Source organism: Xenia sp. Carnegie-2017, unplaced genomic scaffold (assembly GCF_021976095.1).
Source record: "Xenia sp. Carnegie-2017 unplaced genomic scaffold, XeniaSp_v1 HiC_scaffold_3, whole genome shotgun sequence".
In the NCBI taxonomy this organism is placed as follows: domain Eukaryota; kingdom Metazoa; phylum Cnidaria; class Anthozoa; order Malacalcyonacea; family Xeniidae; genus Xenia; species Xenia sp. Carnegie-2017.
Window position 1 is genome coordinate 10,738,987 of NW_025813493.1, and position 27,625 is coordinate 10,766,611.

The window sequence follows — 27,625 nt, forward strand, 5'->3', positions numbered from 1 at the left end:
CAAAAACAAAAAAAAAAAATTCTGTGATGTTTTTCAAAGTAAATTACACACAATAAAAGTTCTCTCTATTGCATATCCTTCGCGTTACGTTGAAACAGGGTTGAAAATTTGATATTTTAGTGCTATTATTCCAAATAACTTAAATATTAGGGCATAATATTTTGAAAAATGAGGTAGAGGATACTTGATTACAAAAACATTTATTTATTGTTTTTCGTGAAAATTTATAAGATCCCATTTTGAACTTTTACAAATTTTTTATCATGAAGAAAACCTAACAAAAAGAGGCAAACATAATTTTAAGTTCTCTTCCTTGATGTAAGAGAGAATGAAAAAAGATAGAAAAAGAGTAATCACAAATCGATGCAACTTATCTTGTAGATTAATGTAGTTTTAGTACGTTCATCAAAAACATTATGGCGAAACAAACCTTGAACTTTGTTTTATTTGACTATTTTTTAGCCTGTGTTCAGGCCTATATCATATAATTCAGTATAGGCAAGATAACACTTCCAGGAAGTTATGTAGCTATGTGTGTAACACACTGTCGTTCACGCTAGGTCATTACTACTCAGCGACATGTTTGCCAGGTTACCAAGCGTAGTCGTTATAAAACATTGAACTAAATACATTGAGCGCTACCTGAAGCTAATAATTGAAGCCAAAAGCCCAAATCTTACACCTGCCACGCGAGATTTTACCCCAGACACGCGTTCTTACTGTTTCGAGACTCTCGCGCGGAGTAATAATTGATTGACTTCACAAGCGTCTCTGGGGTAAAATCTCGCGTTTCTGGTCTTCAAAAATATATTAGGGTTATGTATTACAAGTAGCATTCCATGTATTTTAGCTAAATGTTATAACACCATCTGCAATCATGCGCTATGTCGTTATGTTTTTAAGGTTTACCAGAACTGAGACCAAAGGTCGAGGGTTGCACCTGCTCAGGAGTTTTTACCCCAGACACACTTGCATAAACCAGTGCCAACACGAAAAACATTATAATATTCTTTTAACGTGTACTCATCATGGATTTGCAAATTTTCTTTGATTGATTGATTGATTTGATTGGTTGAGCTTAGATCGTTTTTCACAGGCTAATGTAAAAAGTCTAGGCCAATCAGCGCACGTGCTTCATTGTGTTTATTTTATAATATGAAATAATGTCAAGCAAAGAATACTTTAACGTTACATAACAGTATATTTTCTGAATTACCAAAACTTTTTGAGAGATACCGTACTGATCTGGTTATGATTCTTCACTGATATATGTCATGAGAAAGATTAACACTTCATTTTAGCTGTAGTCTGTACTAAGAGAAAGTTAAAAAAAATGAAATGTTTTCACTAATAATTTGTAATTTGCATTCATTGTACAATCATAAACATTGCAATTGAAGAAATGGTACTTTATGCTGTGCTTGATGTTTCATAAATCATAAATGATTAGAAACATAATAACTCATGACTGCAATATCTGACTTCATTTTCTAAAATCGTCATCCATTTTGAGTGAGACAAAATGATTCTTCATTTTTATTTTGATATCATATTGCAGACATTTATGATTCCTACAATGCATCAATTTATTGGCAAATTAATCCACAGGATTGACAAGTCCCAACGGAAAAACTGAATGTCAAGATTTACAATAGATTGAGTTTTTCAAGATTTCTTTTAATTACAAAGTATGTCGAGGTTTGCCTCTCCTTTGGAAACACATCATAAACAGATTTTATTAATTTTATTTTAATGCAATCGCGGTCATCTCTGGTTGGTGGGCAATACAAGCGGCATGGTAGGTAGCAATCAGCAGCAATGTATTGCGGAATCCACACAATAACTTTATGTAACTTCAAAAGAAAATCTTACGGCTTGATTTGTTTATTGTCAAAGATAATGTAATTCAGTAAATCATTTGATTTGTCAATAATATTTTGTTCTTAGCAGAAATAAAACTTCGTCATTTTACTTTTTTTTTATAGATTATGATAATATGTACATTTACTTTATATGATAATATTGTTGATTACAACTTGTTTACACGTAGTTTTGTATTACAGATACATTTCAACAATGGATAAAAATGTCAAACACACAGCATTTTCTAAATAAACTTTCAAATTTTCCACGACACATTTTACAAAAAGCATCTTCAATTAGAATTAGGTTTTTAGTGTATTTCTTTGACATGATTTCCCATCACTTGGATCTTTCCTCATACCCTATAAAATTTTATAAAAATTAACTCTCAGAAAAGCGATTTCCTGCTTTCAGTATATATGAAGGAATATAAGAAAACCCTATCCATGATCTGAACGGGAAAAAAATTCGCAAATTTTGGCCAGTTTTAAATTTTGTCCGTAAATACTACTTGTGTTTGCCAAGTCTTACCATAATCATATCAAAACAGTTTCATCCATTGTCATAATCATAGTATTGTTCCTTGGTAGCAATAGAAAGATGAAGCACGTCATGTTTTGCAATGAAAAGTAAAAGAACAATACAATACACTACAAAAAATTAATGCATCAACTTTCTTCTTGTGTGCAAGAGGTAGTATGCATGGAACATGATAATACAAGCAATGTTCAAAGAGAATACCAATCTGGTAAAGAATCATTTGCAATTGGGTAGTATGATTTAATAATGCAGGATGTAACAATGCCAATGAGAACATACACATCATTCATGAATACATAAAACTGTGTGCATTATACTCAGCTTCTCCCACAGCTGCTGCACTATGGCTGTGCTTTTCTCATACTGAAAGGGAAGTATCAAACAAACATAAAGCAAATGCATTTTGAAAACATGTAAATGCCCCATCCTTATGTTTTCTATGAATTAATGATGGTGAGCATAATATTCTGCATTCTGAAAGAATTCAATGCTAGTAAGGCAACATAGAGTGATAAACTTTCATCACCTACCATGGAATTGGAGCATGTATTCTACACACAGTTCCCATCAGCCAGTGTTTTAAACATAAAGAAGTATTTGCATTATTCAAAGAAAGAAAGTGATAAATACGAAACTTACATTTACTTTTAAGCTACATTAAAATGATGAGAGTACTCGGTGCATATTATAAGCACATATTTTGATAAATCAGAGAAAAGGTCATGAATAAGGTGTTTTCAGCGGAGCTGGATTATAATGTTTGTATAAAAATACAAATAGTGTAAAATAGTTGGTAGATTTCCTGCACAGTCGAGTGCCAAATCTATATAGATAGTAAATCATAGCACTTTGATGTCACATGTAAACATAGTGAGACCTTATGTATAAAATAACACAAACACCTATAACTAACACATACTTCATAACATCTATTATCATAAGTAATGTTACTTTATTGGTAGACGATTTCCTTTGAAAAGGTAATGGTTAGGTTTCTTAGGTATATCATAGTTTGTAAACACTGTAAAACACACAATTAATCAATTCATCGTGCATTATTCAATGTTTTCCCATACCAAGAAATGTATAATATAGTTACCTAGAATTATTAATATACTATCATCATGTATCCTAGCCTAAAACAATAGAAGACTCATAAATATTTTAACATGAAATAATTAAGAAAAGGAGCCTTTTATTTTGATCGTTCTCTCTGACTCTTAGGAAACTGTAGTTTTCAAAATTCGCACAGCTGCACTGTTATCTCTTTACAATCCCCTACACGATTTCGTACCTCACAAATAGCTTTTTCGCATTGTTCTCGAAGCAATATTATTTCACTAGTGAAGTGATATCCTTCGAGTTATAATGCTAAAAAAGGTCGATGACTTTCGATAAAGCAATGGAATCCATGTTTTTAACCGGAATTGTCGAGAATATTGTCCAAATATAAACTGACAACACGCACGGCACGCGTAAGTGGATATTAGGATTAAGTAATTTTCAATTCAGTCGAATTACTATGAAATTGCGCAATAAATATTGTTCAGCCGTGACCAACTGTGATCTGCCACAATCAGGTGATCAAAATTGTGAGCTTTAATTGGTTAGCCACCCTTTAGAATAACGTCACTGTGGCCAAAATTGCCGAAATTGGCAAGAAAGCGCTCACTGACCATGTCCAATGGTAAGATTTGCGGTCGCCTTTTTAATCGTGAAAGCAAAACTCGACTCCGAACAGCAATCGAGTTACGTTTTGTATGATAATCGGATTACATTAGGCAAATCTTAACGGCGGAATAATACGATGATTTATAAAATCTGTCGCTTAAATGCAAATTTCGAGTACGTTAACAAGTGCATTTCATGTGTTTTTTTAGTGTTTTTGGTTAAAAAATAGACTCAATAAACTAAATGAACTAAGAAAATTTATGTTTTATGTCTAAATTTCAACATTTTTTTGTCGAATTCTGATCGTGTCCAGTTCCACACTGGATACCCCTTGGATCCGCCTCTGTATAATACGTATTTACAGGCTGTGAGGTCCGTATACGAAAAAAATATTTTCACAAGGTCTGCAACTTAATGTTGAGACAAAATTGGATGCTTTTCAGCAAACTTCGCTTTGTCTGGACAGCAAAATGCAATCTTGCAACGACAACTTTCATCTGAATACAACTTGCTAACTCGTTAAACAATCTACATCGCTTTCAAATCAATTTTATGAAATTTGCATTTCACTTCGTAAACATATACATTGCAAAAAAATATAATGAGACTAAAATTGGATTGTTTTCTACAAACTTTGCTTCATCTGGATATTAAAATTCACTCTGTCTATGATAAATTTCATCTTAATAAATTGTGCCTACTCGTTCGACAATTTATATCGCTTTTAATTTAATTTTAAAAATTTACATTTCACTTTGCAAGCAAAAGCATTTCAAAAAAATATCACTTGTGCCCACGGGCAAATATGCGGAAAAAGCTACCTACTCACGCAGCCAATCAAATTGCTGGAAATCAAGAAAAATATCGCTTTGGACCGCTAAATCAAAATAAATGTAAATTATTTACCGGAGCTTTTGAGACATCGTGAAAATATTTTTTCCGTAAGGACCGACCTAAACGGTAAATAACATATTGATTTTTTATTTTTATTATAAGGAAATTTGTAATCGTGGCCAGAGATTTGCCAGGCGGAAAGCGAATTTTCAATATGAACATAATAGCCCAACATAATACTTTTAAGAAAGCCATCACAATAATCAAATAGAGAAGGATTTAATAATTACGTTTCGTCTTTAACATAAGACATCTTCAGATTAATTGAATTAATATATATACACGAGGTTTTAAATATAAGCATATAGTATGGGGTGTTAAATTACATGTGAGAGGAGTAGGAAGTTTAGATGATGGAATAAGTGAGAATGACGGTATATTAAAGAAGGTTAAGGGGGATTGAGTTGCCTTGGGTGTTAAGAGGGGGAATAAGTTTGGATATAAGAAGGCTTTCATGAATCATAAGGTCATAATTGTCGGAGGAGGAAGAGAGAATTGAGAAATCATTAAAATCGGCAAGGTGAGATGTATTTCTTATATGAGAAAGAACTTCAGATGGTGGTGGACATAAGGAAGGCTTCCCTGTTAAGGGAGAGATTCCCAAGTGTTCTGATATTCTGGTGTGTAAATGACGTGTGGTTTGACCCACATACGATGCAGAGCAGCATCGACACTTAAATGAGTATACAACACCAGATCTCAGGAGCTTGGGAACCCTATCCTTAAAAGGAAAGAAAGAGGAGAGACGCCTGGAAGAACGAAAAACAAAGCGAACGTTGATATGAGGAAAGGCAGCATTGCAGAGTCGAGTGATTTGAGTGCGAATCTGAAGACAGTGTAGGCCAGTGAAAGGGAGACAGAAGTACATGATTTTCTTAGGAGCAGTGTGAATAAGATCTTTGGGTATCTAAGGTATTTAAAACCTCGTGTATATATATTAATTCAATTAATCTGAAGATGTCTTAAGTTAAAGACGAAACGTAATTAATAAATCCTTCTCTATTTGATTATTGTGATGGCTTTCTTAAAAGTATTATGTTGGGCTATTATGTTCATAAGGAAATTTGTGTTGTAAAATAGCCGACACAGCTTGATATTGAAAAGAAAATTGGATTTTTTTTTACAAATGTTACTTCTTCAGTACAGCAAAACTCACTCTTGCTATGATGACTTTCATCTGAATACACTGTGCTTCATCGCTGAAAAATTTACATCGCTTTTAAATCAATATTAGACTTTAAATTTTTATTTGTAACCAACTTATTGCTAAAAAATATCACTTTTGGATCATATATAAGATATCGTAAAATGACGCCTGCTGCTGCAGCCACTCAGATTGCAGGAAATCAGAAAATATCCCTTCTTTTGCATAAATGGAAAAATGAATTGAAGCATTTTCGTGAAATTTAGTAAAAATTCTATGAGGTTCTTAATTTCATGCATGAACATAATAAGCTAAAATCTAAGTTCACCTTTGTATTGCCTTTTCGTATTTTTTGGCAACATTACCATTCATAACAATCAAACGTTTTGCTCCCTTGAAAAAAAAATGCAAAGAAAAATATTTACGATGAACTTTAGAACTTCAACATGGTTCATTCGCCGATAAGATGTAGCCATGTACATTCTCAGCTAGACTAGTTAAATTCTTCGCTTCAGTCTTTTTTCTATATTTTGCAGGAATCTCTCTTATAGGTTTTGATAGTGAAACATTTTTCATAGAGCATTTATAAAAATTTACAAGGGGAAGTGTAGAATAACGATCAATAACAACGATCCCACGTACATCTCATGCAACAAGAAGGAACCCATGTATTTCTTCTGCAATAGTATGAGCCTGGGGTATTATAGCATAAGTAACAAAATCCACATAGAGAAGACTTGCATTCGTTGGTATCTATAATAATAAAAAGTCAAAAAAGCTGTAATAACTTGAAATAAACAGCAAGACAAATGCCTGCTTTTTAAAGTGTTACCCCTAACCACACACACAGAATGAAGTTTCAAAATCCCCTCGCAAATTTTCATGGCGTAGCTATAATTTGAAATATTTTGGAAAAAAAACTTGCCATTGTTGAAAACATTAAATTGCCATTACTTGGCAGAAGCGAGATTTCTGTGTTGCAATCATTGAGTATGAGTGTGATTGAAGTTTTAGAATACGGGCAAAATTCAGTAAATTCACGCAAAAATACTCATTCATCATATATCATACACCATTTGTACCTTATATAAAACATATCACCTTGTATACATCAAAAATGTTGAGACTACTATTACAAAAAAATTCTTAGAATCACTTGACCAACATTTTTTGATGTCAGGGTCAGGCAGACTTTATAAAGTTTTTGCAAATTCCACTGACGGGTAGCTAATATAATCAAAACTAATATTACTCTGGACAATATTGTTTCCGTTATATTGATTTCAAACGGATTGCCTACTTGATGGTACTTGATAAACTAAAAGATTTTTATATTAAACGGAAATCTCAGGGATGTACTAGATCAGAGATTATCTCCCCCACAGATGATTTTTGTCAGAAATTTTAAAGTTATAAGGAAATGTAACAACAACTAATTGTTCTTAAATTCAGGGAAAAATGCTGCAATAAGAGCAATTGAAAATACAATAGTAAACCTACTATATCTCCAATCTACTTTCTTTTTATGTGCTTGCTTTAGTCATTGTTGATTGATTGATAAACTTTATTTAAACTCATTAATTAGCCTTTTCAGCAATAGTTACATGAAAAATGGCACTTCCACTTTTGCACTACACATAATTTTTTGACCATATGTGTTAACTCAAATGACAAATAACATATTTTAAACCAACAACCTAAGAATATTATAAACAATGACGTGGCCTTTAGTTAAGAAATAAAAGTTGTTTAATGTATTTGCACTGGCTTATTCCATCCCCGAGGAGACCTTTAAAAGTTAGAGCTTGAGAGCTGATGAAGAAATTGAAAATTCTCAGAAAACGTCTCTAAGGTTTGCATAAGCCAGTGCAAACACGAAAACATAATTTATTTCTTTTATAAAGCAACGATAAAGTGAAACAGACAAATTGAAAATGAACGTTTTAACTTTACCCCTAAAATGCATTTATGATCAATTTGCAATTTGATTGATTTGATTGGTTGAATTCATATCTGTTTGCACAGACTAATGAAAACACAGCTATTGACCAATCAGAACCACATTTCACTGTCTTTACTTATAAATTAAATTCTAATTAAGTGAATGCCAACTTTATGTTGGTTTCACATAAAATGCTCACTTTAAACAAGCTTAAGTCAGTTCTAATGTAACATAAACAACTAATTGCTATCTATTTAGCTGTTAATTCACTTAATCAGCAGAGACTTTCGAGAAACGCCCTTCTTGAGTTAGCTAATAATTTGTGCATTTGAACACAAGACCTTGTCAAGCATTTCTTATATTTTAATAGTTCAAGCAGTTTTCAAAGAATTTTCATGAAGTCGCGAAAGCTTGCAATATAAGTTAAAAGATGTAGAAAGACCAACTAACCGACACATTTCTTTTTGGATTTGTCAAGCTCGTATCCAGTGGAGCATAGGCATTCGTAGGAGCCTGGGATATTTATGCATGAGTGATCTTTGCCACAAGGAGAAGACTGACATTCGCCGACATCTAATGGTTCACAATAAAGTTGTTTAAAAATGTGTACCATAAATTAAGCAACTTTATGTCTATAAAAATTTGTGTAATAAATAAATATGAAATTTTTTGTTTAATTTATTACTTTTGAATATTTCTTAATTGATTTTACGAGAATGTAAAAACATAATTGTCCTTAAATTTTAGTACATGTATTTGATATAAACAAATCAACATCTAAAACGTCAAATAACTTCTGTAACAAATAAGAGTATAGTGAGATCTGTGATTTTTGGGACTGTATGTATTAGTAATTTATTTGTAACACAACTTTCTAGATTCGTTTAGACAAATATTTTTGTAAATCATTCAGACTACGTTTGATTTTTAACAACAAGAATGAGTCTATTAACATAATACATTAATCAACGATCATTTACTGTACACGATAGAAGATTACTCACTAAGGGCAACAAGCAGAACCACACATAAAGAAAGTTAAATCTGGTAGTAGGATTGATAAGGCGGCATTTACGATATAAATCAAACCTAGTTCTTACATAGCTTATAGGACTATTAATTATGAAGTGTGACATGTACCCAAGACGGTTGCTATTTTGAATTATTTTCATCGTTAAAAAAAAAGCGAAAAACAACTTAGCCATTTAAAGCAATGAGATTAGCTTTGGAAAAATTAACACAACAGAGGCATATTAATTATCTTATCCTGTCGTTGCAAGTGTTGGAAATTTTGAGTTTGTTAATTCAAGATGTTGGATTACCTTTGCAAAAAAAAAATGCATCGACTAACAAAATTATATGAAATTAAAGCATATCATTTATACCAAACAAGCTCGAAGGTTTACCCGCAATAAATCCTTTGAAAAAGTTTTTTACAAGAAGTGGTAAAATCATATTTGATCCAAGCATATCGTCATTGATATGCATATCTTGGTATGAATAGCAGCGGTATTTGGAGACGTTGCATGTTGCCATAAAATTTTAAGAAATATTATTCAATCAAGCCGTTTTCATAGTACCATCAAGCACTGTTCATTTTCAAATTTATTGTTTTTTAAGTAAAACAACACAGAAAAACCAACAAAACAAGACTAAATACAAGCAGGTTGGTTACGCCCAGGTCCAAAACTAGAACGTTGATTGGAGTGAGGGGGTGAATATTCATATATGTGCGAATATTCATGTTTTGTGACCTAATGTGCGCATCAGTAGGGCGTGATGGACAAAGAAGTTATGTAAATAGGAATGGCTAAGAAGGTATAGCATTTTCATTGTCTACTTGATGGTACTTTATAAACTAAAAGATTTTTATATTAAACGGAAATCTCAGGGATGTAGTAGACCAGAGATGATCTCCCCCACAAATGATTTTTGTCAGAAATTTTAAAGTTATAAGGAAATGTAACAACAACAAATTGTTCTTAAATTCAGGGGAAAATGCTGCAATAAGATCAATTGAAAATTCAATACTAAACCTACTATATCTCTAATCTACTTTCTTTTTATGTGCTTGCTGTTGTCATTGTTGATTGATTGATAAACTTTATTTAAACTCATTAATTAGCCTTTTTAGCAGTGGCGTGCGGTCATGCAAGCGTAGGCAAGCGCCGCTTGCCTAAGCATTTTACCGAACAAAAATTTTTTGGATCAATCTCTGAGCAAAATCAGTTTAAATTTTTCTGTTCTAAACAATGTCAATGTAATCTTTTGTCTAAATTGTCTTTACAGTTGAAATGCTTGCTATTTATACGCGATTTACTGTCGTGGTTTTCGGTTTCACTTTGCTACACTTGTAAGATGAGTCAAGTGTATTAAATTAAGTTGATTAAATTAATTATTTATTAACCAAGGCAAGCGCGCTTGCCTTCGGAGCTCAATTTGAACATTTGCGCATGCGTTAATCTAGATTTGGAGGCTTCTTATTCGAGGAATATCGAGAAAAGGCAAGCGGCGCTTCTAAGGGCGCCGCTTGATAGCGATTGGTCAACAGTCTTGTACGCTCGCAATTTTAAACACATATCAGTGCACGAATAATATTCGTATATTCAACACATTGGACATCCGAATTATTCACGCCGTTAATGTTATCGTTTATTAAAAGATGACTGAGAGCGAAAGGTAATGTTCTGATTTCTAATTCAAAGTAGTAGTAGATTTCTAATTTATGTATGTAGAAGATATTATCTGTAGCATGTTATACTTTAGCGTTATATAAGTCTTGCGTATGAGCTCTGAACGTGATTTCAATGTACTAGAACGCTATTAAATTTTGTGATTATTTTATTCACTAGCAAAGAAGTTACAACAGTCGTGAGTATTCTATATGTTAGAATTTATTTACAGGCTTTTATATATTTTGATAAACAAGGTGCAGTTATTACACAGCGGACAATGTACTTGAAATTTGAGTAGTTTTACGTAATTATAAAGTTAAGTGCGTAAGTTTAAGTAGCGCGTTTGAGTAAGTGTAGGATTGGCTATTTCCTCTATTGCTAATACATGAATCTAGATGAGTAATGTACGCACGTTATGTACGTCACTACAAGATATCATGTAACTGATGTAAGCTATAAATAAGATTGATTTTCCTATAAAATATATAGCATAGGAATTTTCATCCTTTTATGTTCTACTTCTACAATTCGGTATTTTCACGACACCTGTACAACATGACTGAATGCATTGTGGAATCACTGATATCCCGCTCATTTGGATTGAGACCTTTTTCCGAGAAACGAGAGATCGTCGAAGGTGGCCGTCCCACTCCTGAGTTGCAAGGACTACATACAACATCCAAGCGAAGTGGTAAAGTCTTTATTCGAAGTTTTCAGACGTCAAATTACGACAAGTACAAATGGCTGGCTGGCTCCTCAAAATTGAATAAGTTATTTTGCTGGCCGTGTCTTTTGTTCAACTCAACAGACAAGACAGTCTGGTGCAAGAAGGGATACGATGATTTGGCCAACCTGTGTAATGCCGTCAACAGACACGAGAAAACGAAGACACACTTGTCCAGTTGCCTAATGAATGCCAGTTTTGGGCGTACACGCATCGACATGCAGCTAGACGAACAGGCCCGTCAACACATCTCAGCTCACAACTTGATGGTGCACAAGAATAGAAGTACTTCGCCGTTTCATTGATGTTGTTTGCTTTCTTGGCAAACAGGAACTTTCTTTCAGAGGTCGGGTGGAGCTGGAGGAGTCTGCCAACAGGGGCAATTACGTCGAATTGATAAAACTGCTAAGTGCATATGACCCCACGCTTGAACAGCATCTTCATACAGCAACCGTGTTTTCTGGACTTTCTAATCGTATCCAGAACGATTTGATTGTTGCTGTCAAGGACGTTATGTTGAAAGCAATAAAAGATGAAGTGATGAGGAGCCCATTTGTCGCTATTTCCCTGGATGAAACCTCCGACGTTAAGACCTTATCGCAGCTAACAACTATAGTTCGCTATGTCAACCCAGGTGGTAAAGCTGTGGAGCGCTTTCTTGGATTTACCGATTTAAGTGAGGATAGAACTGCGGCTAGACTGAAACAAGAAGTCGGTAAAACCCTGAACGAGTACGGATGCGGCGAAAAACTGATTGCCCAAACGTATGACGGTGCGAGTGTGATGTCAGGAGAACTGACCGGTTTGCAAACACGAGTAAGAGAAGACTATCCACATGCTCTTTTTATCCACTGTTGCGGACACGCATTAAATTTGGTCCTTGTTCAAGCTGTCTCGTCAACTAAAGAGTGTCGTATATTTTTTAAAACCGTCACTGGTCTTTCATCCTTTTTTCACGCCTCGTCCAAGAGAACATACCTGTTGCACACAGTTGTCGGCAGACGCATTCCCACTGGAACAGCTGTTCGATGGCACTATCAGAGCAGGTTAATCCATGCTGTACTGGAGACAAGAGCAAAGCTGCTCGAAGTTTTCGAATACATCATCGAAAATGATGACAAGTTTGACGGTACGACGTTAAACGAAGCGAGGGGCTACCGACAAGTTCTTGCAGATTTCCAGTTTGTGTTCTGCCTTAAAATATTTTCAGAAATATTTGGTCTTACGGATGTTTTGTATAATATCATTCAGAGTAAGCAGTTCGATATTGTCTTCTGTGTCACGAAAGTTCGCGAGATGAAAGATAAGATTCAAGAACAACGAACAAAATTCGTAGATTATTGGAATTTTACGTCAAGTATCGTCAAAGTAGCACTGAAACGCGGGCAAAGGGAAGAGGATGTAAAGGCGTCCTTCCGTCAAATGTTTTTCTGTGTAGTCGATACCATTGTCGTGCAGATTGACTCTAGATTCGAAAGTCTTAACAGCAGAGCATTCGTTTCTTTGTTGGATCATTCAAAGCACGAATTGTACAGCCGGAATTTTCCCGAACGAGAGCTGCAATCGTTGCAAGATTCATATGGAACATTCTTTAATCTTCAAGCACTAAAAAGTGAACTAATCGTTGTATACGCATCTGCCGAGCTCAAATCGAAACCTGTTTTTTGATATGATATCAAAAATAATCGAACTTGACTTGAAAGCCTGTTTTCCAGAGGTGTACCGATTGTGTCAGCTCATTCTTACTATGCCAAGTACGTCCTCCTCTGCAGAAAGATCATTTTCGGCTCTCAAGCGTATCAAAACGTATCTTCGCAGTACACAAGGGCAAGAGCGACTTTCTGCATTGGCTACAATTTCAATCGAGAAGGAGATGTTGGTAAGTTTGCAGGGGAAGCCACGATTCTATGAGAACGTTATAAAGGAGTTTTGCGCAAAGGAAAGACGGATGGAATTTACATTTAAGTAAATCTGTTGTAGGATTTTGGACTATTTCGTTCTGTTACTTCTTCACTACAATAGAAATGCACGCGTAGCCATTTACTTAAAACGACTTTATATCACAATACCACATGTAATACTTTTAAACCGTAATTGTGATATATACTCTATAAAAGTTTTTGAATTTTTTAGATTTTTTCAATACTGTTTCAGTCATGACAGATACATTTTTTCGACAAAGTACTCCCAGAAATCGCGGGAAATGCGCTCCAGTAGCCTTTAAAATCCAAAAATTTTCTGGAGGAGCATGCCCCCGGCATGCCGCGAACCTCACCCCCAGCGCTTGCCTATTAAATTCGGTCACCGCACGCCACTGCTTTTCAGCAATAGTTACATGAAAAATGGCACTTCCACTTTTGCACTACACATAATTTTTTGACCATATGTGTTAACTCAAATGACAAATAACATATTTTAAACCAACAACCTAAGAATATTATAAACAATGACGTGGCCTTTGGTTAAGAAATAAAAGTTGTTTAATGTATTTGCACTGGCTTATTCCGTCCGCGAGGAGACCTTTAAAAGTTAGAGCTTGAGAGCTGATAAAGAAATTGAAAATTCTCAGAAAACGTCTCTAAGGTTTGCATAAGCCAGTGCAAACACGAAAACATCATTTATTTCTTTTATAAAACAACAATAAAGTGAAACAGACAAATTGAAAACAGACGTTTTAACTTTACCCTTAAAATGCATTTATGATCGATTTACAATTTGATTGATTTGATTGGTTGAATTCATATCTGTTTTGCACAGACTAATGAAAACACAGCTATTGACCAATCAGAACCACATTTCACTGTCTTTACTTATAAATTGAATTCTAATTAAGTGAATGCCACCTTTATGTTGGTTTCACATAAAATGCTCACTTTAAACAAGCTTAAGTCAGTTCTAATGTAACATAAACCACTAATTGTTATCTATTTAGCTGTTAATTCACTTAATCAGCAGAGACTTTCGAGAAACGCCCTTCTTGATTTAGCTAATAATATGTGCATTTGAACACAAGACCTTGTCAAGCATTTCTCATATTTTAATAGTTCAAGCAGTTTTCAAAGAATTTTCATGAAGTCACGTAATCTTGCAATATAAGTTAAAAGATCTAGAAAGACTAACTTACTGATACATATCTTTTTGGATTTGTCAAGTTTGTATCCAGTGGAGCATAGGCATTCGTAGGAGCCTGGGATATTTATGCATGAGTGATCTTTGCCACAAGGAGAAGACTGACATTCGCCGATATCTAATGTTTCACAATAAAGTTGTTTGAAAATGTGTACCATAAATTAAGCTACTTTATGTCTAATATAAATTTGTGTAATAAATAAATATGAAATTTTTTGTTTAATTTATTACTTTTGAATATTTCTTAATTGATTTTACGAGAATGTAAAACATAATTGTCCTAAAATTTTAATACATGTATTTGATATAAACAAATCAACATCTAAAACGTCAAATAACTTCTGTAACAAATAAGAGTATAGTGAGATCTGGGATTTTTGGGACTGTATGTATTAGTAATTTATTTGTAACACAACTTTCTAGATTCGTTTAGACAAATATTTTTGTAAATCATTCAGACTACATTTCATTTTTAACAACAAGAATGAGTCTATTAACATAATACATTAATCAACGATCATTTACTGTACACGATAGAAGATGACTCACCAAGGGCTACAAGCAGAACCACACATAAAGAAAGTTAAATTTGGTAGTGGGTTTGATAAGGCAGCATTTACGATATAAATCAAACCTAGTTCTTACATAGCTTATAGGACTATTAATTATGAAGTGTGACATGTACCCAAGACGGTTGCTATTTTGGATTATTTTCATCGTTAAAAAAAAACAAAAAACAACTTAGCTATTTAAAGCAATGAGATTAGCTTTGGAAAAAGTTACACAACAGGGGCATATTAATTATCTTATCCTGTCGTTGCAAGTGTCGGAAATTTTGAGTCTGTTAATCCAAGATGTTGGATTATCTTTGCAAAAAAAAATGCATCCACTAACAAAATTATATGAAATTAAAGCATATCATCTATATCAAACAAGCTCGACGGTTTACCCGCAATAAATCCTTTGAAAAAGTTTTTTACAAGAAGTGGAAAAATCATATTTGATCCAAGCATGTCGTCATTGATATGCATATCTTGGTATGAATAGCAGCGGTATTTGGAGACGTTGCATCTTGCGTAAAATTTTAAAAAATATTATTCAATCAAGCCTTATTTATTGTTCCATCAAGCACTGTTCATTTTCAAATTTATTGTTTTCTAAGTAAATCAACACAGAAAAACCAACAAAATAAGACTAAATACAAGCAGGTTGGTTACGCCCAGTTCCAAAACTAGAACGTTGATTGGAGTGGGGGGTGGGGTGGGGTGAATATTTATATATGTGCGAATATTCATGTTTTGAGACCTAATGTGCTCAGCAGTAGAGCGTGACGTACAAAGAAGTTATGTAAATAGAAATGGCTAAGAAGGTATGGCATTTTCATTAATGCCTAAAAGCAGCTCTTTGAATTTATATAAGTTCGGGGAAGCTTCATCTAAGGTTCCGTTTTTAACACATTTACTCGGGAAAACCTATTACTAAACATAACTCTCAATTATTTTTGATATTTAAGTGACCATTCCCTGCATACTAGTTCTTTATTGAATTGACATCTTTAAGTATGAACCAAGATATACTTGCAATTTTTCAGATTGGCTAAATTTGGTACCACATTAATATTAGCTGAATATGTTAAACTATTTTTGGCGATAAGAGAATTATTTGTCTTTGAGCCATTAACATTTCACCTTGGGCCATTGGTTGAATCACTCTTAGTTGCACAAAAAGGTCAAAATTCGCTTTTAGTGCTCAACAATCTGCTACATGGTCGAATGAGTTCTCTAGTTCTAACACTTTTTTGGCAGGAAAACAATAACTAAAGAATGCACCCATTTTACCACAAAATAACAAATATATGTAAAATATCTGATGTATTAAAAATTTTAGAAGCTACTCACAGTTTAAATTACGTCTCTCGCGTTGACAGATGAATTTTAAGTGCTTTACACATCGAACAACATTCCAATTGGATTTATAATATAAGTCATCAATTACAACACAGTCCTCTACACCACCAACATTATTAGGTTCTCGAAGATACCATAATGCGAAAGTGGGCTTTACATTTTGAACTGTGTAGAATTGATTGTCGCTTTTATTGCGATACAAACCAATAAAATGACTTTTGAGGGGTTTTCTTGAGATAATTCTGGAAATGGCATTATTCTCAGCATTATTCTTTGGAACAGCAAGATTTCCTCCCTTCTGTTGACAAAGTTTTCTTGCTTTATCCCATGTTGCTGTTTTTGCACTGAAGAAATAACAAGATGATTCTATATGCAACCAATCAGAAGGACAGCTTGCTAGATGAATGAAAAAATAAATAAGACAACAATAACTAGTAACTGTTTTCAGAATGATTTGTACGAATAGAATAGAATATTTAATTTGCATTTTTAAACTGTAAAAGCTGATTAAAAATGCTTAAACAGGCAGGATTGTGTTTTGCAGACAGATGTTGTTTAAAACAAGTCTTTCAATACCTAAAGGGTTTTTAAGGAATGAGGAGGGTCTTTGAGCTGGTTTTGTAGAGTAGCTACAAGTTGCAGAGTAAAGTATAATAGAATACAATTCTTAAAAAAATTGTATAGAAATTGTAAAAGAAATAAAAGAAATTGATTGTGAAGCTTATGTAGTCCGGCTAACACTTGACATTTTTATCATAAGGGAAAACCTTCGTGTTTAAATGCATGGTTATAATAATCGTTAAGTGTTGATGTGGATTTGTTATGTATTTATATTGTGCATAATCAACTGTCTGTTTTAGACTAAAAACTAATTCATTCCATAATATTGTAATCGAGAAAGAAATACTAAAATCAAGAAATCATAACACCAAAAATGTGCATGAACTTGAGGTAAGCTGTCAAATATAGCTCATTTTTACGCCCATTTCAAATAGCATTCCTATATTTCCAGATTGAACTCAATTTCATTGTAATTTGTGCTAACATGAAATTTTTTTATGTCTGAATAAAAAATTCCAGTCTAACTCTAATAGCGTTAAATTGAATAGTAAGAAAGTCATTTGAAAATTAGTAAACCCAGTGAATTAAATGCCAATTACTGAAAAACGTTATAACACATTATTGGCATACATTTTTTGAACTTATTTATTGTACCTCTTAAAAATATTGCATATTTAGGTTTTTAAAGGAAGTGAATGCTTAACAGTAAAACCTAGTTTTCTTTCATCGAAAATTAACAATTATCAGGGCATGCACCCATACTAAGTGGCGGATGACTAATTGCGCGGCCGGTAGGCTTAGAAAAATTTGTGGGACTTTAAGTGATATAACTTTCTCCCAAAAATTTCAGTCTTTTAAGGACGTTTAAGTTTCTTATGCTCCTTTGCCTTTGCTTCAGTTTTGTTACTCGTAGTGTAAGCATTATAGAACAAATTTAAATTTCGAACGAGATAAACTTACTACTTTATGAGTTCTATACATAGGCATTATAATAGTGTATCGTACATTTTCCAACAGGATATATTGAAAAAATTTTGAACATTTATCTCATATAGAATGGCAAAGAGTAAAAACTATGTTTAAAGAGAACAGGACATTTTAAAACGCAGCCATGTAAGCTTCAGCCTACATAGCCTACTTAGTAATCGGACAACGGCCATATTTGTTTGTACTTGGAATAAGTTCATAAAGCTACAATTCCATTCCTTAAAGACATTTAATGTAATAATATTGAGATGCACTCATTCTAGGAGGTCTGGAAGCATGTCTGTCAAAATGCTTTTTAAAGATTGGATTTACAGAAATCTTAGTTTACGAAAGCCAACCAATAATAAACTCAAGACTGTCTAATATAGTGTATCTAGGTTAGCAGGGCCATAGCTAGATTACTAACTGCAGGAGGAGTGTTAAACCTAACCTTAACCCTTACCCTAACCCTAACCCTACCCCCTCCTTAATGTAGAGAAAATCAAAATGTGTTAATGCTAACATAAGCCATTGTCATTTAGAGAACCATACACTTTCAATGTTGTTTGCTGATAAAGTTTTAAGTGTATTGAAGCTTTTCATAAATTTATTACTGATTTCTTGCTTGATTGTATTGATAATGATGAACTTGTATGTGTGGCTGTGAGCCTTATTTTTGTGCTTACATGTAAAATGTAGATGCAGCAAATTCCTTGCACAGAAGCAACAGCACAGAGAACAGCTCAGGATTCTCAACAAAGAGCAAAGTTTTAAAACTGCACAGAGATGCTCTTTATTCATGATCGGTGATAAAAATCTTGATAAGAACAGTAATAAATCCATACCTTGGCACGAGTTACATTCTCCTGAGTATCCTTCCATACACGTGCAGTTCAATGTTCCATTAATCTTACGATAGTATGTTTTGGGTCCACACAAAGGAAAGTGAAATGTGCTTGTCGCTATATCGATCAATAAAATTAAAAATAAAATCAACCAGGGATTTTAAACGAAACATATTCTTCCTCAAAGAAAAACAATTTGTCACTGAGTATCCACGTTGACGTACCCATCAAGCAAGTTTGTTATGCAATGTTGGTATTTTTGGTGTTCGCGCATTTCGTAAAAACAAATAAATTAAATAAATGTTGAAAATTTACAAAGTATGAACAAATTTGCTGGCTGTTTGGGACATTAAAAATGATATACTAAAGAAGTTAGATAATTGGAAAAATGTTCAGAAAATTATCAATTCATCAGTAGTTCACACAAAATGTGTCAAAGCTCATGTATTTTGGCATGGCTTTGCCTTGTTTATTTAAAGTAAAATGAAAAAATATTAATCTCGAAAACCATGAGAGTACTTCGTAATCGCCTCAATTTGAACAACATGCACAAAGAAAATGAAAAGTTTCAAATCTAGTTTAATCCAAAGATGTAAAAGTTTAAACTCTGTTTTGCAATAACTGAAATTTTAAGAAATGTAATAAACATTAGGCTCACTGCACAACATGCTCAATTTGGACATTTTTGTCTTTCAATCTATTTTCATGATTTTTTTTTATTTAAGACTGATTTCAAGCCCAAGTGATTGTTTAAATGATATAAGAAACAAAAAAGACTTTAATTTAACACCCAAGAAGTTTGACAAGAATAGAAAAACGGCAAAAATGTCCAAATTAGACACTTTGCACTTTGAAGTTAATGTTCATCAAATTTTCTATAATTTTGAAAGGAAGAACAGCCGTTTACTAAGGCAATGTAACTTTGAACTTTTTAACGTCTTTCTATTTATGAACATTAGCGTGGGAGTCTTTGCAAGTCTTAGATTATTATGTCAAATAGGTAAATATGTACCTACCTTTGGCGTCATGAGTGATACTGGGTATTGCTACAGCCAAATCAAGATAAGCGTTGTTTACAGGAAGAAAATATTTACGTCTCGTACGTTGCTCTGTTGTGTTATGGACACTAACGGCACTTCGACCAACACTAGTCATGATATAAATGAAATCCCCAAATACTGCCATGGGACCTCGTGAAGTTCCAAAACCAATTACATTTTGGGAGTAGTAAACATAAGAAAAAATAGTTCCGTTTGAAACACGCCAATAAATCTTCTCTTTAGCAATGTCAAGCGTTAGATCATATGCTATTGACTGAAGTGAAACTGAAAGAATATGATGTTTATTTGCAGTCATGCTCCATAACCATAAGAAAACTTCTGTACTTTCTGCCAAGAATAGGTACCTTAATAAAAATATTTGTTTTGTACATTAGTTTTCTCTATACGTACTGAAATACATAAACAATTAGCAGGCTAATATATGCCAGAAAGGAAAGATAGAATGTTTTTTTAGTTTAGACAAAGATGTTGTCAAAGTATTCAGAACTACCTTCATAAAATTTGATAATATAGCAACATAAAGCTATTGTAACAAACAGGAAAAGATCACCTTTATTATTCGAAATCTCTCTTTTAAAATCCGAATAAAATATATGAAGTAATTAAACATTGCATGTGATTCAGAGCATAATAATAAATGTAATATGTTATTTTTATTCACATAACTTCTATAATGATTGGTATTGTTTGTGATTACTGTGGGAATGAGTAATGTTGTAGTTTGTAGTAGCTGTTGAATGAATTGTGATGGTAATTGATAATGCTGAAAATTGTCTGATACGTGGAAATTTTATTCGAATTGAAAAGTTAATGTTGGTAATTGATATGCACCATTTAATGTAGATATAAAATTAAGAAAGCTTTGTCATTTCAATTTTAAGCCTTTTAATTTTTCAGTTTTGTCATGCATGAAAAATAGCAGCTCCTTGGATGTCCTACAAATGTCTTTAGAAGAGCTATAGCTTCACAAACATTGTCTTTCGTTGATATTTTTTTTCAGTTTGTTGGACAAACGACTTTTTACAACTATATTAACCTTCTATTTTTAATTGTCAAATTTTTTCATTTTTTTTCTGAAGAATCAGAAATAGAATAATACTGGAGCTAGCGCTATTGGTATCATTTGAAAATGATGATTTCATCGCCATGTCATGTTCGTGTTTTTAAGAATCTCCGGATTGGATTAGCTACAAAAACTGCTTAAACATTATGGCCTTTACTTTATCGAAAATGTTTGATGCAAGTGGCAGTTTTGATTATCATCGCTGCATATTTGCATTCTCAAATACATTTCTTAAATATATTACGCATTTGAGTAACAGTAAAGTCCATGTGTTCTTGTCATTCACTGCACCTTGCCCCGAACTCTTTAAAAACTTTTTCATATATACTATCGTTTTTTTGGTTTTTTGTGTTCGTGAAAATTAATTTTTTCTTGTAATATGATAAAAATTAATGATCAACATAAAGTTTTAATTAGAGCCATAGAAATAGACCAAAAGATGTAAAATGAAATTAATACTGACGTTTCGTCCTTACTCAAGACATATTCAGGCAAGTAATAATTTATAATGAGATGTTAAGACAAGATATTGTATTTAGAAAAGGTGTTAAATTACGACTTAAGGAGGTGGTGTCAAATGGAATACATGATAAAGAAGTTGGGAAGTAAAATATACTGACGCTAAGAGAGGTTTAGTGGAATGGAAATTTCTTGAACAATGAGTGAAGACTTGTATTTATTGATTAGAATGCTCTAATGAATGGAGAGTTCATAGGAATCGATAGAAGAGGAAATTTTTTTAAATTCGTAAATTATTTATAACCTTTTCAGAAAGTTCTCGCTTCATAAGGCTTTTCAGCCAATTTCTTTTTGATCTCTAACATGATTATTATATTCAGATTCATCATCAGTTGAGCGACTACAGATCTAACGTTTGCCTAAGTTACACTAAGAACACTGCATGAATTAAAGGTAGTGAAATTATTTACCGTTCCGGTTATTTGACTGGATGTGTGAGTGGATTTATTTAAGGGTAGTGTGCATACAGTTAATTTGCAGCTCTTGATTTTTCAATATACTCCGCCATTCATGCAAGTTAAAAGAAGGCTTGAAAAACTATAAACTTGATATACTGATTTTTTTTAAAATTGCCACATTTTTTGAAAACTAAAATACTTTTTTATATTTTTGATGTAACTACGTGGGAATGTGTGCAGTTTTTTTATCTTAAATAAAAAACGAAATGTTGAAGTTTTTTACGCTCACCACCTTCGTGAATTTTTTAAAAATTTATTGCTATTTCGTATTGACATTGTTGCACATCTCTTACACTGCCTCAAAAAGGATTAAAGTAAATGAAAGGGAACAGCATAACAACAAACAATGCTCCCAATCTGTTGAAATCTTTTCTGTAGGGCATATCTAGGTTGTGGCAAACCAATGTTCTGTGAGCATTTGACTAAAGTTTCATCTGTAAAGTAATTATTTAATATTTTATTTTAGTTTCTATCTCTCTGTCTTATTTCATTTAACGACTTCATCAATTATAAACATTATTTTCTCCGTTGTTACATTTTTGTCAAAGCTCTTTGCTTGCTTAACATAAATATCGCTGTCGATTTTTGCAATTTCAGGATATACATGTTATTTTCTACTGCACGTGTGCTGAATAATTGCACGCTCTCAGCTCATCCTTGCAGTCGGTTTGAAATGCCTCATAGACGCGCAATAATATATTGCTGGCCAAATCTCGTTGATTTTATTGAAAAGCTGTCAAAGTATATGACGTTTGTTTCTTTATACACAAAGAATACTTAATATTCGCTCCCTCGGGAAAAAGGGAGTTTTGTTTTCCCTCGAAAATCAAAATTTTTTTCTATTCTTGTACTTTTAAATAACAGGCCATACTACGGACTTCAAAAATTCAACTTTACTATTAAATTAAAATACCGTCTCTAAAAATAAAAACTCTTACCTTACGTTTACAAGTTAACAAAAAGAATTTCAATATCGCCTTACCCATGTTTTGAGTCAAATGCAATGCTGGAAAATTGCAAGCCTGGTTGAAGCCTCATAGCACTTGTAATTTTCTTTTCCAAAAAAATTTGGTAGATATTGTTCGTGAAGTCAATGTAAAAGATACGACGACCAATCCAGTCAACTGTAATATCACGAACAAATACATTTTTCGCAAAAATTTCGTTTCTAGTTAAGTCAAAATTTCCCCGTTTGATGTCTTTGTCATCAATGTAGTAAAGCAAATTCTCAACTACATCAATTTCAATGTCATTATATTTTGATGCATGGTCAAATTTATTCTTACTGGATCCATTAATAGTGCTGACATGAATATCTCCAGTAATAGAATCAACAGAGTATATTTTATCAAAGCTCATAATAATCAAATATGGCTTTGGATAAACATCTAAAGAAAAATAAAAAAACTATAAATAACAACGATGCGAGTGGATTAAAAAAAATGCAAATTTTTATAGACTTTAGAATCATAATATTTGGTGAAAGACCAGAATAAGTGTTTTTAGAAAGAATTTTTCACTATAGAATAATTACTAATAACTGAAACTAGATTGGCTGCATAACTTCTACCTATTATTGTTGCATATTGTCTTTATTGCTATGAACAAGAAAACTATGAAAATTTGTCAAATCTAAAGAATATACCTTTGTAAAAACACATTTCTGTTTGCATTTGCATCATTTCTTTGTTGTATTGTTTTACTTCCTTGCATGCAGTTGTGTTATCGTCATTGCCATTTTTATCAACGCAAGTTTCCATCCATTCTTTGACGTTGTCTTTTATTGTCTCTAAGCGTTTCTTGCAGATTGATATGTCGTCATTACCATATGCTATTTGGCCACTAATAGACAGGATTACGAGAGTCCCAAGAAACGCTTTTGTTGAGCTTGATATCATCTTTATTTTCTAGTTATTAGAAGGTGGACGATTACTAATTCCTTCAAAGCTTTCGTAGTAAAACATTTACTTAATTTATGAAAGGCTTATCATCAATATAATCATGTAATCATTTGTTCTTAAACTTTTTTTGGATGTATAATTCATGTATTGATTTCTATAATTATGTAACATTTTAACTTCCTTCTCCAAAAAGTATTTTCACGTTTGCTTTCAGATAATTTATGATGATTTAATATTGTTGCAATAGATTAAACAAATTGTTCATTATTAAGACACATGTTTACAACAATTCATATAAGTAGAGTTCACCCGCCTAGAACGTGTTTTGAATAAATAGATGTAAGTTTTCTAGGAGTTGAAAGCATAGAAAGAAATAATACATTTCAATGTCCACTATAAGGAATTAAAGCCAAACATGAAATTCACCAAGAGCAGCTGAGAAAAAATTGAAAATGAGTTAATTTCAAATTTGCTCATGTTAACTCAATTCACCAGATGAATGGGAAAAACATATTCCTTAACTAAGCCAGCAAAATTGAGTGCAAATAAGTCTGTTGCTCAGTGTTTAACAGACTCCCTGGACTTTATGCGGTAACTATATGCGGTCTATTTACAGAAAGGAAGGCTGTTAAGCCATACATGATATTGTGTCTACAACATCTGTCAGTCGTATAGAGAAGTTCGACTCACATAATTATATAAGCTCTGAATTAAATGAAATTTATTAGCAATTTTGACAGAATTGCCAAAGTAAAGAAAGTTTAAAAAGCTAAATAGACGAATGCAACTTTATAGTATTAGAAAATTCTTAATCCTTCAAATATTTTGTTTCAGACAGTTAAAAGGAATTTGCTATTTGTCAAAAATATTGTAACAATAATGACTAATTGTAGCAGAAGAAACAAGAGCCAAGAAATTTATCATTTGTTCTGCATGTATGTTTTGCTCTTTATAATAAAGTCTGTATTGACGTTTGATAATGATTTTCCAATTTCCATTTATTATAATATGTATCTCTCTTTCTTTAACATTACCTTCAATTCTAAATCCTAGTTATTATGTCCAATCAAATATTCTTTATCACACATGCATTCAAGTTTTAGTTTACTATCATTCTCAGCTAAAAGCGTAAAACACTTTGCAAATATTTTGTAATTCTTAAATGTCTATGATAGTTGAAAAACATGTTTTTGTTATCTGTATTTAGAATACAAATACTTAATGGTGGTTGCTTCAAATATTTTTGATGTAGCTACTATTTTCTCTTGCGTATCAATGGAAATAAATATCAATTAGTAGAACTTTACCATTGGTTGTGATCAATCAATTCGTTTTTGTTTCATCATAAGGATAAATAAAAAATGATAAAAAGATTTGCAAAACCGTGAAAGTTTTTTAAAGAATTTTAGATCAGTCAAATTACCAAATGGCAACTATGTATATATGAGGTATGGCTGCGCTACTCTAAACTACAGAAAATAATTACAAAAACATACAAAAATTTTTCATAATGCTTTAAGTATTTTATAAGATAAAGATTGTGTTAGATTATATGTTGGATTACGTATAAGCATGACTATGATAAATGAAATGCATGCTTATGATATGGAAGTTTATTCCTTCAGAGCTATTGTTCTTAAATTATGTGATAGGCTCTGAATTTTAGGTTTTTTTTTTATGTTTTCCTTACTTACCATTAAAGACGCAAGGTGGCTATCAATGAAATTTCCCTTTTGAATTCTGACGAGTTATTTTTTATTCTTCTCAAACAGCAGCTTAGAAAAAATATAACTGAAGCAGAAATTGTCTTGTCCTAAAGTGCTAGTAATATTGGCTTTTTGAATTTTGACATTAACCCAAGACAAGTACTTTTCTGTGGACGGGGACACAAATTTTGATAATTTTTCATTATCTTTGGGATAAAGAGCCATAATTGCAGAAATTTAGTGTCAGAAAAAATATGCAACAAAAATATTGTTTTAACAATTCCAAGAAATACCATTTACATCAAAAATAACAGACCAAATTATTTTAATTCCTTATAACAACCTCTCTGGATAAATTATGCTTATGATGACGTTATTCAAATTGGTCAACTATTTCAAGTGTCTCTATAAACTAAAAGAAAAATTTGCACTGCAGATGTTAGTTTCCGCTCATAGATAAGATACTATAAATAAAAAAAAGTGTATTGTCTATAAGCATCTTTGTTCAATTTTTGTAGTTCATTATAATATGATTTACCCTTTTTTACTTAACCTAACATGAAACTTTATAAAGTACATCAAATTTAAACAAGGCTAGTTATTAGGTAATTCTCTTTATACACCACATTTCACATGATTTTAATTTCTCATGTTTTTAATAAATTTAGTTTATTTCAATGTATTCATTCCCTTTCATCTCTCAAAAATGCAGAAAATAAGGAGAAAAAAGACACACTAATGGTTGCAGACCCCCATGCCCCCTAAACATTTTCACAGCAAAATTTTCGACTTACTTTTTACATGATATACGTGATATTCTGTTTACAACTTCTGTCAGCCGTATAGAGAAGTTCGACTATCATAATGATATAACCTCTTAATTGAATGAAATTTATAAGCATTTTGACAGAACTGCTAAAGTCAAGAAAGTCTAAAAAGCTAAATAGAGGAAATCAACTTTGCAGTATTAAAAAATTCTTACTTCTTCAAATATTTTGTTTCAGACAATTAAAAGGCATTTGCCATCTGTCAGAAATATTCTTGCGATATTGATTAATTGTTGCAGAAGAAACAAAAGACGAGAATTTTATCATTTATTCTGCATGTATTTTTTGCATTTTAAAATGAATTCTGTATTGATGTTAATTGATGATTTGCCCATTTCAATTTGTTATATTATGTTCCTATCTTTCTTTATCATTTTCCTCAATTCTAAGTCTTAGTTTATATGTCCAATCAAATATTCTTTATCACAAACGCATTTATGTTTTAGTTTACTATCATTCTCATTTAAAAGCGTAAAACATTTTGCAAATATTTATAATTCTTAAATGTCTATGATAGTTGAAAAACATTTTTTTGCTATCTGTATTTAGAATAAATATACTTAATGGTGGTTGCTTCAAATATGTTTGATGTAGCTACTATTTTCTTTTGCGTATCAATAGAAATATGACATAATACATTTCCAGACATTCATAGATGTCAATTAGTAGAGCTTTACCATTGGTTGTGATCAATCAATTCGTTTTTGTTTCATCATAAGGATAAATAAAAAATGATAAAAAGATTTGCGAAACGGTAAAAGTTTTTTAAAGAATTTTAGATGAGTGAAATTACCAAATGGCAACTATGTATATATAAGGTATGGCTGCGCTTCTCTAAATTAAAGAAAGTGTTTAAAAAAACATTCAAAAATGTTTAATAATGCTTTGGTATTTTATAAGTTAAAGATTGTGTTAGATTATCTGTTGGATTACGTATAAGCATGACTATGATAAATGAAATTTATGCTCTTGATAAGGAGTTCTAATCCATAAGAGCTATTGTTTACAAATTATGTGATAGGCTCTGAATTTTAGGTTTTCTTTATGTTTTCTTTACTTACCATTAAAAACGCAATTTGGCTATCAATGAAATTTCTCCTTTGGATTCCGACGAGTTATTTTCTATTCTTCTCAAACAGCAGCTTAGAAAAAATTTAACTGAAGCAGAAATTGTCTTGTCCTAAAGTGCTAGTAATATTGGCTTTTTGAGTTTTGACGTTAATACAAGG

At 32.3% G+C, this 27,625-nt stretch overlaps 1 protein-coding gene across 3 annotated transcripts; it reads right to left on the reverse strand.

Moving 5' to 3' along the window:
- Positions 1–1,917: 1,917 nt before the first annotated feature.
- Positions 1,918–20,260, reverse strand: LOC124455006 (fibrillin-1-like). Of its 3 annotated transcripts, XM_047005760.1 has the most exons (8): positions 19,878–20,260; positions 18,862–18,978; positions 16,481–16,885; positions 14,578–14,700; positions 8,505–8,627; positions 6,755–6,865; positions 6,441–6,505; positions 1,918–2,225 (listed from the first exon to the last, which is right to left on the reverse strand). In XM_047005760.1, the coding sequence occupies exons 1-7, from the start codon at positions 20,215–20,217 to the stop codon at positions 6,474–6,476; spliced, it is 1,251 nt and encodes a 416-aa protein (XP_046861716.1). In that variant the 5' UTR covers positions 20,218–20,260; the 3' UTR covers positions 1,918–2,225; positions 6,441–6,473. The 3 variants fall into 3 exon arrangements, with proteins under 3 accessions (XP_046861716.1, XP_046861715.1, XP_046861718.1); XM_047005759.1 differs by lacking the exon at positions 1,918–2,225 and having other exon boundaries at positions 6,199–6,505; XM_047005762.1 differs by lacking the exons at positions 1,918–2,225; positions 8,505–8,627 and having other exon boundaries at positions 6,199–6,505.
- Between the last annotated feature and the right edge of the window lie 7,365 nt (positions 20,261–27,625).

What these genes read in the sequence shown, in the direction of transcription:
- LOC124455006 (XM_047005760.1), bottom strand. Translation starts at nt 20,217, where the DNA reads ATGACTGCAAATAAACATCATATTCTTTCAGTTTCACTTCAGTCAATA. An exon ending in TATCACTCATGACGCCAAAG is followed by an intron (nt 18,979 to 19,877) that starts GTAGGTACATAT and finishes TGATCGATATAG; the next exon opens with CGACAAGCACATTTCACTTT. An exon ending in ATCCAAAAAGATATGTATCA is followed by an intron (nt 8,628 to 14,577) that starts GTAAGTTAGTCT and finishes GTGAACCATTAG; the next exon opens with ATGTCGGCGAATGTCAGTCT.